This window comes from Mercenaria mercenaria, chromosome 13 (assembly GCF_021730395.1).
Source record: "Mercenaria mercenaria strain notata chromosome 13, MADL_Memer_1, whole genome shotgun sequence".
NCBI lineage: Eukaryota > Metazoa > Mollusca > Bivalvia > Venerida > Veneridae > Mercenaria > Mercenaria mercenaria.
This window is the reverse complement of record NC_069373.1, coordinates 7,957,080-7,969,185: the sequence shown is the minus strand read 5'-3', so window position 1 is coordinate 7,969,185 and position 12,106 is coordinate 7,957,080. Positions and strand designations below refer to the sequence as shown.

Sequence of the window (12,106 nt, the reverse complement as noted above, 5' to 3'; positions counted from 1 at the left end):
TCCAGCATCGAAATAGTCGAGCGCGCTGTCTCCTGTGACAGCTCTTGTTTCACACATACTTAATAACATATCATGTCTTTTTGTTTCCTTACTGTTGCCCATATTTTCCATCATAGCCCTTGCACTCTTGCCCTGTTTCTCCATGCTAAATCCACTTCATTACAGTCATATTTCTGTTCCATTTCTATTGCTAAAGGAAACAAATGATAAAAAAGGCTGGCCTTCATAGGTGATCATGATATTACACCAATGATGAAAGCCTATCTGAGAGATGTTCTAATAATATTGAAATGATTTTATACTTAAGTTTGCACTCATTTTTGAAAACATTCTTAGCAGGCTTCTACCATAGATTGCATAATTATGATTCATACAATGTCATGTATGTGCAAGTTTAAATACCATACTACTTTAAAATATGATCTAAAAATAGAACTTTTGTTAACAGCCAACTAGGTCAGGTTCACCTTGAAATGTAGTCTGATGTACTAGATTGAAGACAGTAACTGTTCTTAGGTAAATAAATGTCCTAGTCTTTGTTGAACTAAAGGCAATGATTGCACTGAGAACAGGCTATTAAATTTTTGTCTCACATGTTGTTCTATCTACTCAATAGTCCTAGGGAGCTATATTGATACACTGTCATTATGTTTTACGTCATTATGGGCTACTCTTCTTTACAAAGTCTATATAAGTTGTGCTAAAGAGGTAAAATCAGGCAAATATATAATGACACCATGTAAGACAGTGTTGATGCTCCAGATTCACAAGAGAAACAATTTTGTCACCAGTAGTCTGTCCGTCTGTTTATATTTCAGTCCCATCTGAAGCCATGTTTAGACATCATCCAGGTTTGGAGTATTTGAATGAAATGTCATGTTAGAAATGTTGTCACCCTGCAAGTTTCAGTCTTGCCTTAGTAAGACAAGATTTAAGGCCCTTTGTACATGTATATTTATATATTTTATATTACATTCTGGTATGTACAGTGTTAGTCTGGAATCATATCTTAATTGGACATGGTTTGAAGGTGTTTGATAAAACATGGTAGAAAAGGGAACTGCTATAAAGAAATTGGGGTCCTGCAAGCCAGATAAGTTGAGGAAGACAAGAGTTACGGCCCTTTGAACTTATATTTTTATATAGTACAAATATAATTATAGCGTTTTTATTCTGTTTTGCTGTCTATCTGACACCATATCTAGACATGGTTTAAGGATTTCAATAAAACATTTTAATATTGAGAAATGTAGCCCCGCAAGTTACAGTGAAAATACTTGCATGGAGAACACAAGAATTATGGCCTTTAGTATTTATATATTGTTTGCCATTTAGGGTATTTCTCTGCAAATAGCATTAGGTTAATTTTGGCTCAGGGATGTTGCGGCCCAGCTTAACACAAATGTAGCTTTCTGAGATATAGTGTGCATTCAGGTAACTTGGGTCAAGGTCAAGGTTGCTGTTACTAAAAATAGAAAAATGTTTCTACTCAATAATTTCAGTGAAGAATAAGGTATTGAAACTAAACTTGAGAATTTAAGAAGCTTGCACGGAGGCTGTGGTTTATGATTTGGGTTGCTTGAAGCAAGGTCAAGGTCATTGTAAATGGTAGAAAAATGGTTTTCCCACAATCATTATAGTTGGAAATGAGGTAAGTTGGGGTTGCTTTGATGAAGGTCAAGGACAGTGTTGCTGTTTGTATCGCCAAGGTTGTAGATAACATACTTGATATTGTGGTAGGAACAAAATAACATATCTCAATCAGTGATTTCTCTCGAATAAAATCATTAATGTTAAGATGCGCCCTTGTGACAAATGTTTAGCTGCTCTTGAATTGTTGGAATAATACTCACCACACTTAATCAGAAACATTCTTGATATGAGTCTATGACATAGAGTCCGGTTGTAATGACCCCTTACCATTAAAAGCTTTATCTAGATGTATCACCAGACTTTGTCTGTCAGCTTCCATAATTGCATAGACCTTTCTAAAGATTGTAAATCATCATTGCAATTGCTTTACAACAGGGACTTAGAAAAAAAAAGAAGAATTTTTATATACTTGCTAAATGAATTCCTTGATGGATGTCAATTTATCCAGAAGCAAGATCAATCTGTCAAGGATGTCAGGCTATGTATATTATGAACCTTTCTAGTTAACATATAAATGTTTATAATGTAGAATTATGGTAAATGTCATCTTTGGCTTGTTTCAAGGTTGTCAAAATATGGCAAAATGTCTGATGACATTTGTGTACTTCTTGTTCTGATAAATCTGGCCAGTTCATGGTACTTATTCTTGCCGCAATATACTTCAGTCAAGCAACTTGGGTAAATATGTCTGCAGACAGAGTTCAAGGTCATAAAAATATGAATTCAAAACTGCAGCCTTTGATTGGTTGATTTTGTGCTCAGACTTGAAATTGACCAATGGCAGGGCAACATTGTGACCAAGACTAAATACGTTTCATTTTGATTTGGCATTGTCAAATATGCAGAATTATATTGCAAGGACACTATTCAACAGCTGATAATTAGACAGTAAAATTTCAGATTATTTGATGCGTCTTTCAGACATATGATTCTCTGCAATGCACCTACCAATCAATAGGGAGCCCTGCAGGTGTCCAGTTTCTTCAGAACTTAGTATATAATAGTCTTGGTAACTTGGGCACTGACATACTTAGGTTTACATTCAAGTGGCTAAGGTCAAGGTTGTTTTGTTTAACAAATAATCAAGGCCTTTGTGTGGTTTATCGTCTAATTTACCACGGCTCAGAATTCAGATGCATAGGAATTGAACCACAAGGGCAATAACCCAGTGGTAATACTGAAGCATCTGAACAATGAACCGTGGTAAATTAGACGATAAATCACAAGAAGGCCTTGTTCGTTTTCATTCTGACATTTTAATAAATATTATGCTGGACTTCAGTTATCTGAGGAATAATGTATCGGACGTCATGCGGCACTTTTGACATCGTAATTGACGTCATAATGCTCTCTTACCAGTCTGGGTGACAACCGTTGTTTATCGCAGAATATGCAGAGCTTGATTTCCTTCTGGAAATCAAATCGAGTCATATTCGAATGTTAGATAATTAAGATTTTGGCAGTAACATCTTAATTACTGCTCAACAAACAGTAGTGAGAGAAAACAGCCTTTGGATTTAATCATGGGACTCCAAAAGATAATTTACCCATCCAGTTCTTCAAACATTGCCATTTTGATCTCTATATATCAGTTTCCCCTCATCCCCCATGTATTATTATAATACACTCCCACCAATTAAAAAAACAAAAGAACTTGTTATCATGTGTTTTTCCTAGTATCTGATCCCTACCCCCTCCCAATCAAAAGAAAAATATTTAAATGCTATTTCTGATGTTTTCTTTACTAATTGGCAAAAATTCTGTTGCATTTATATAATAATTTATACAATTATCGATCATCAAATTTCGAAAAGCCAGTACTTGACCAAAATGTGATTAACTACCTTTAAAAGGAAAAAGAAAAAAAGTAGTCAGCTTATTATCAAAAGCACCACACACCCATTGTGTCAACAAAAGTACTCTGTCTGAATCAACATCATAAGTTCAGCAAGATTCCACTAAAAACAGATTGTTTCCTATTTTTGGCTTTTACATAAAAATCAATTTTCCCCCAGACCACAGTGTTCTCATTTATAGGTTGTTACACTCTGAAATCAGCTGTTTAGCAGCTGTTTACAACACTGGTTCAAGGTCAGCCACGTGTGATTTGCAGGGGCAGATATGGAGGATTAGCTCATGTTTTATGCTGTTTTGTGCAGAATTAAGGTGCGTTCAAGGTTTGTCCTGTTGTGTCATCAGCCTTTTAGTCTATCTTCAACATAATCTTAACTCATTAGAGATCACAATTTTTGCACAATAGAGTTTAAATAAATTAACATAAAGTTAAATGATCCATCATAATATTATTATATGATTACAAGTGCTTAGCTTGCATGAACTTTATTTTATTTAAAACATGTAAATATTTTGTCCAAGATATTGTTGTATGAAAGTTTGAAAGTTTATCTGAACTGTCTGACTGCAAATGCATTGCAATATTATATATATAACACTGATGAAAAGTCTTAAGTTTAGTAAACTGTTGCTTTTTCCCTCCCCACAATTGCAGCCATTCTACAATCTGAAACAAATTTGCATATAATATTCTTTTTATTTTACATCAGAAATTGATTCCTTTAGATTGACAAATAGTTTATCATTTTCACTTTGATACAATGACATAAAAATTTACGAAATGAGAAAAGCTTAAGTTTCTAATATCAAAGGCAGTATTAGTTAAATGCATATACATTATACATTAACATAATGGAATACGTTACGTAAAGGCATACATGTGAAGAAAGAAATAAAAAATTTAGTAACAGAAAGAAAAATAGACAGGAAAAACTAGATAAAATAAGATCATATGGGGATTTGAACTCGTATGAAACAGTTTGATGATTTAATTGATACTCAGATATCTGCATTTTACCTGACTGGGCTGTTTTGCCATGTTTATATTAGGCGGTTAAAATGAGAGAAATACTGATGTTTACTTCTCAAATAAAGTAGAAGCAATATTAGTAGGTAACATCCTCTCTTTATTGAGGCAATCACATTTTCATTGGAGATTAGTATCAAGCAGTGTTACTGTATGAACATGAGTGACCAGTTGTTAATCTCCCGCCATTCCATGAGTGGTGGAGATTATAGGAATGGACACTGTCCATCCTTCCTTCCGTCCGTCTGTAACATTTTGTGTTCGCTCTGTATCTCCTAAACCCCTTGAAGGATTTTCATGAAACTTTGGTCAAATGATCATCTCATCAAGACGAGGTGCAGAACTCATGAGTCAGCCATGTCGGCTCAAGGTCAAGCTCACAACTCTACGTCAAAGGCTTGAGCCTTCCATTTTGTGTCCGCTCTGTATCTCCTAAACCCATTGAAGCTGTCTTTCAGTCTTGGTCACTGCCTTGTTAACAAAACGAACAAATCCATCTCATGATGTAAATGTAATTAACTGTGCAAAAATTAAGGCAAAGGAAATCAGCAGAGAACGTGTCAAAGTAAACAGTAAAGATGTCGGGGCACTCTTACCTGTATCAGACTACTACGCACCTGAAAGTGGTGCACAAAACCTGTCAATTTCAAGGTCAGATTGTTTGCTCATGATCATTTCAAAAGTGATTAATAATTTGAACTTTGGTTTAAAAGCATGTTTTGACTAAACACATGTTGTAACTTTATATTCAAACATTACATTATGTAGCTGTAGAATACAAAGAACTTGTAGTCATTCCAGTCTGTATAGACAACACGAAAGATCATTATCTAGAGTATAGTATGTCATAAGAGCATTTATATATTTACTTATTGATCCGGAACAATAATTTTTCTTTATTGTCCTGAAAAGGATATTGTAAAGTTGAAGGGCAGGTTTATCACTAGGTCAGGCATGACTGAAAAAATCATGATTTGCAAAGGTCATTTATGGTGTCATATAAAAATGCCCCATATTATAAAGTACATAATCCTGAAATTCCTGATAATGGCTGTTGTCAGTGCTAATAGTTTGTCCTTGTTTCAAGACATATTGATTATGGCAGCCGTCAAATAGTATGGAAGTGGACTGTGAAATGAATTAGTCCACAAAGTCATGTCCACTTGTTTGTGTATATAAGCAGTCTGGTTTCTGTGCAGTTTGAATTTTAATTAAGACGCACCTGGCATTCAGTTTTATTCTAGAATTAAAATGCCAGTGTTATATTGTCATTGTCATCATAACCATTATAATCAGGTGTTTACAAAATACTTTGACAAGGAATATTTCATCAAGCAGTGTCTAAAGGAGCCGGAACATTTGTTGGAGTAAGTACATTTTAGGGAGTTAATTAGACTTCTCTTCATTTAACCCTTACCCTGCTATATTTCTATAATGGACTGGTCCATCTTTCAATTTGGACAGTACCATTTATTATTTAAAGGGGTTTGCACTGAAAATTTACTGACTGAATAGCGAACAGTGCAGACCATGATCAGACTGCACGGATGTGCAGGCTGATCTTGGTCTGCACTGGTCGCAAAGGCAGAATCATCTGCCGCCAGCAGGCTAAGGGTTAAAAGTTCATTTATTAAATACCTTTTTTGTTATGTGAAATTATGTTAACATTGCAGTTCAATTTAACATAAGCCTGCTGGTGGCAAGTGATTCAGCCTTTGTCAAGTTTTAATAATAGAATTGTAATAATTAATGGTACTGCCCCAGGGGCTTACCTGGATGATTTTGAACTGTACGCCAGATAGATGATCAGCATAAAAAATTTGAATCCTAACTTATAACTCAGCGATGATGGGGGGTAGGTGAGAGAGAGAGAGAGAAGAAAAGTCAGCAAATAAAAAAGATAGGGTCGTGTGCTTGATTTTTTGCTAGACTGAATTGAAAAGTTTCGACCTCACGCAAGTTTTCATAATGGGAGTCAATGGGAAAGTCACGACTTTCATAACATTTTCGCGAATAGAACTTTTTCTACAGTGTAGATTTTAATTAAACTTCTCACAGTCTAAAATAAATATATGGCCTATAATATGGTGAAATAAAATATATAGGTCCGTGTGCATATTTTGGAGACATTTGGCTATGATTAAAGTGAACCGCCTATTTCAAGCTAATTTTAAGACATTATTTTGAATTATTTAAAGTTTCAGATGTTTTAATATCATATTTTGACTTAAGAAAGATAGTTACAGTGCCATTTTAATAAATTTACTCACTGGTTTGCAAACGAAAATTCAAACTGCGTAAATTGCTTTAGTATGTCAGTATCCTGATCTAGATTGAATTGCACATCAATATTGATGTTATATTAAGCGCTGTTTTGTTCTCCCTTTGCATGCTAGAATACCAATGCTTTACTCTGGGCCTCTATGGCCGAGTGGTTAAGGTCGCTAACTTTGAATCACTTGCACCTCACAGATGTGGGTTCGAGCCTTGCTCGGGCTTTGAATTCTTCATATGAAGAAACCTGGTGCATCCAGCTGGCTTACGGAAGGTTGTTGGTTCTACCTGAGTGTCCGCCTGTGATCAAATTATGCAAGGAGGAGCACCTGGGGGAAAACTAAGACCAGCTTTCATCAATAAAATTGTTTCTTTATATAATTTAGAATGAAGATTAATATTGAAGTTGTTAATTACCACTGCCCATTCCTGGGCGGTGCCAACAGTGTTCTTTTTGTCATCACTGTCTGTTTGTGTGCCTGTGTGGATGTGTGCGTCTGTGTTTCTATTTAAGGCGGGCCTATTTGGCAATGTGTGGCTCTGGCTGTATTTGCTGTGCCTTATGCTTGCAAAGAACATACACTTGCGTACTTTTCAAAGATAATTACAGGAACAAATAAATCTATTTCAAAAAAGAATTTGATAAATGTCATGCACTAAGAACTTGAAATAGCCGCCTAACTCCCTTTAGGCTTTACATTAATTGCATTTTTAAGGCCCAGATGGTAATCCCGTTTATTATCTCCGTAAATGGTAAAATAGGGGTCGGAGAGCCATCCACCTATTAATCCTATAATATGAATTTATATAATATACAACAATATGTATTTTGAATTCCAGTAAATGCACATATGCAGTCTTAGTCTACTTGATATTTAAAAATATATATATGGGGATTTCCTCAGGTTTTTGTGTATGCTTCTGGCAAATTGTCAAGGTAAATGTGATGATTATGTTACTGTTTATTGTAAGTGTAAGAGTGCTAAGTGTGACCTTCCGTCATGCTTTTGCCTAATGAAAACTACTTTTGGTTGAATTTTTTGTGGGGTGAAGCAAATTGTATCTTGGTCCCTGCTTCTGCTTGATATGAAATAGCTTTCATTGCTCCTGCTGATTCTGCAAAATTTATAGAAAAGTACTCTTTGACTTTCTCAAAGTGGCATGCGAATTGCACTTTATCATATATGTCACAAGTTATTATGCCAGTTTATCATGATCAAACATAAATGACAATATTTTTACTTACTAATGTATAATCTGAGTAGTTTTGTGCATTTGAAAAACAAAACCTCTGTGGCTCAGTAGCTCTACTTTGGATTTTACTTCAGTCTAAGTACTAATGATATGCTGTAGTTTACATTTTGAATAAAATAGGATATAAAAAAGTATTAACATAAGTGGTACACGTACTCAGTTAACAGTAGCAAAATTATGATGCAGTTGCCTCCCTTTAGTTGTTTATCTCAATTGACATTGGATAGTACTCAAGTATGTAGATACATTTATGTTGGAATTTATGTTGTGTATGTCTGTGTATTGTGTCAGAGATACTTTCTAAACTTTATTGATTATAAGATGATTTGTATAAATGTTTGAACACAGGTAAAGACTTTGATAGTTTACAGCTGTCTGCTCTACTGTCTGTAATGAGGTCAACATGGTTTTTTGACCTCCATTCGTATTTTGTATATACATTATATAAGTACATTTCCATAGTCTGTTTCCTTCAAGGGTGGAGAATTATTCTATACCAGGATCATACAAAATATCTAAGGTACTGTTTTAAACATCAAACAATTACAGTTTGGCAAGTTGCATCATCACAGGGATATGGGAGCCTACATGTAGATTATAAAACAAAACAAATTAATATAAAATTTAGTTTTACTGACATACAATATCTGGCAATATCATATAGTAATAAAAAAGGAATTACCTACATTAAAGCAATTAGAACTTTTTTATATATTTTAGTCATGTATTCTTGAAATTACCCCATGGTAATGAAATTTATATATATGGAAGGTCGACAGGTCACCTTTTTTAATTTGTTAAGTTTTATTTATGCAGATGTGATTATTTATAAGTGGAAAAGTTGAAACAGAGTTTATTTCACTCGAGTGTTTATTTAGTTTGTACTTTTAATTAAGTCACTTCAGTAGTATTTAACAGTTATTGTGTAATGATGAGGTCAATATCCAAGTTATTGACCTGACCAGTGTGATGTTCACGAGGCCGATAGGACATAATAATGATCTAAATTGTTTCAAGCTTAAAAAAATCAGTTGCATATGCATTACAGCCACGAAAGTCTGTGTTTACCAATATTTTATAAGATTTCTTGTCAGTTTTGTAAGTCAAAGAAGTGTCTTATAAACGTCTTATTAGCTGTGTATTTTACAAGGTTTGAAGAATGACAACTGTTGTCCCCCATTCATCCATCCCAAAAAAAAAATATAATTTACTGTCTTGATTATGTAGATCTCAACCAGGTGTTTGATATTTTGAATCTTAAGCTCAAGCACGCTTTACATGAAAAACTCCAAAGCTCAAGCACGCTTTACATGAAAAACTCGATCACTCTGTTTGAAAGCTCAAGCATGCTTTACATGAAAAACTCGATCACTCTGTTTGAAAGCTCAAGCACGCTTTACATGAAAAACTCGATCACTCTGTTTGGAATTGTTTCGTCAGTGCTGCATGGTGTCTGCGTCACAAAAGTTTTGCATTTAAGCATGTTTCTAAACAACTACTAAGCCAAATGCTTTCCAGCTTCAGATATATCTTTGGCATCATTAGATGACCTCCCAAGACAAGTTAAATAACCCTAGCTTTTTTGTCAAAATTATGTCCCTTTTTTACTTAGAATTTCAGGTTAAAGTTTTGCATGTAAGCGTGTTTCTCAGAAACATTTAGGCCAAATGCTTTCAAACTTCACAAATGTCTTCAGCATCATGAGTAGACCTCGTAACTCTAGCTTTTATTTTGTCCAAATTATGTCTCTTTTTAGCTTAAAATTTCTGGTTTAATTTTTGCATGTAAGCGTGTTTCTCAGAAACTACTAGGCCTAATGCTTTCAAACTTGACACTTTTCTTTGGTATCACGAGACGAGGTCTTAGGAAATGTTACATAAATCTTGCTTTTATTTTGTCAAATTTATGCCCCCATTTAACATAGAAATTTTGTGACAGTTTTGCATGTAAGCATGTTTCTTAAGAATTACTTGACCAAATGTTTTCTGGTTCTCCAAGGTCTTCGGCATCATGGAATGACCATACATGGCAAATTTTCAAAACTGGCTTGCATTTTAGCAAAATTATACCCATTTTTCAACTTAAAAAAATCAGCTGAAGCTTTTGAATATAAGCTAGTATTAGGTTAGAAGGAAGGCTTCAGATAGTCATTAGACAGCTCTAGTTTTGCCCCGTCAAAGGTGGAGGGAATTTTGTTTTTGCTTTGTCCATCCAGATATTCGTCCGTCAGTCTGAAATTAAAAATGCTTATTAGTATCCTACCGGTTCTAGCTAGGTTCATAAAACTTGGTACATGACCTATGCTTGTCAGTTAAAGGTCAAGGTCAGTTTGAGTCAAGTGAAAATTTGTTTCTGCTCCATAACTTTTAATTGCTTTGAAGGATTTCAAAGAACGCGTTTGACTGAGAAAAAAATGCAAGGAAATACCCTAGAAAACTGGTATGTTGGTTGCATATCGCGGTGCAGTACAGTTTTGGCAACATATTGCAATTTACCGGTTTATCGTGACACCCCTATTTCTTTTATTTACATTTTATTTCCTTTCCATATGCAAGCAAGGTTATATAACAAACTGCACATATTTAGTTGTATCAAACATTAAAATAAGCTTTGCACCAGACGGAACAACTGTGACGTCATCTAAGGAACGTTCTCCCTGACGCAGACGTCGTCAAAGCAGCCGCGTTCCCGTAATCATTTAGCAACGTTGTAGTAACTTTGGCGCATTTTCTGTTACTGTTCATACAGAATGAACGTCATAATTCTCAATGGAAAAGAATTGGGCGAATGTAAATCGTTTCTTGTGCAGTAACTATGTTGCCTATTACAACTAAATTTAAAAAATGGCATGACAAAATTTTACCTTTGTGCCTTTAAGACCATCTACATCGTAATAAGGTCTTATTGTTGTTTCACATATACCTTTAATCCATTTATACATTTTTATTTGTATATGATATTATTTACAGAAGAAGTAATTAAAAATATGGTTTCCAGAAACGCGCAAAATTGCTTCTCATAATAATTGTAAATTTCATTTTATGTAAACAGATGTTTTCTTTGTACGAGTCTGAACAAAATCTGGCAGCCCAAGCTCCTCTAACTCTAATGGCCGTCCTCTTATTGAATCTGAACAGAACTACCATCAGCAGTATTTTTATTCCCCAGGTGTCGAAGACCCATAAGGCATGCGGTGTCAGTCGTCCTTCACCGTGAATAACTGTCATTTTCAGCTCTTTTTAAAGTTCTCATTCAAATTAAATAAAACTTAATATAAATCATTAACATTAAAGTGGACATGCCTCTTTTCTCTAGACAACCATATTAGTTAATATTAATGTCAAGTCTCATAGTTATGACACAGCTGAGTTAGGCCTCTCAAGGAAGAACTGACCTTATACTTATCGCACGGTTAGTTTGTGTGGCAGAATTTTTATGCCTCCACTTTGGGGGTGGGGTGGGGGGGTGCATATAGATTTGCCTTTGTCCGTCCGTCCCTCCATCCTTCCAAGAATGTTGTGTCGCGCCTAGCTCCAAAAGTATTTGACGTAGAGTCACAAAACTTTACAGGAATGTTGGTCAGCATGTGTAGTTGTGCACCTGAGGTTTCGGGTCCAGATTCATTCAGTCGTGTAGGAGTTATGGCCCCTGATTTAGTTAAAAATTGGTCATTTTAATGTTGTGTCCTGCGTAGCTCCAAAAGTATTTGACCTAGAGTCACCAAAGTTTACAGGAATGTTGGTCAGCATGTGCAGTTGTGCACCTGGGGTTTCGCTTCTGGATTCATTCAGTCTTGTGGGAGTTATGGCCCCTGACTTAGTTAAGAATTGGTCATTTTAATGTTGTGTCCCGCGTAGCTCCAAAAGTATTTGACCTAGAGTCACCAAAGTTTACAGGAATGTTGGTCAGCATGTGCAGTTGTGCACCTGGGGTTTCGTGTCCAGATTCATTCAGTATTGTAGGAGTTATGGCCCCTAACCTTGGAAAAAATTGTCATTTTAATGTTTTGTCGCGCGTATTGTTTTCCCAAAGTTGATCTGTGTC

General features: G+C 35.1%; 1 protein-coding gene across 4 annotated transcripts in view; it reads left to right on the top strand.

The window, feature by feature from the left end:
- Window positions 1–12,106, top strand: part of LOC123529961 (uncharacterized) — a 92,064-nt gene that overhangs the window by 44,221 nt on the left and 35,737 nt on the right. Inside the window, exon 1 of one of the 4 annotated variants that reach the window (XM_053521107.1) lies at window positions 5,771–5,901. The exons of 2 other annotated variants lie outside the window; for them this stretch is intronic. In XM_053521107.1, the coding sequence (XP_053377082.1) occupies window positions 5,786–5,901 (116 nt within the window). In that variant the 5' untranslated portion in view covers window positions 5,771–5,785. Of the gene's footprint in view, window positions 1–5,770; window positions 5,902–8,381; window positions 8,411–12,106 lie in introns of those variants that run through there. One more of the 4 variants, XM_053521108.1, reaches the window with a different exon arrangement.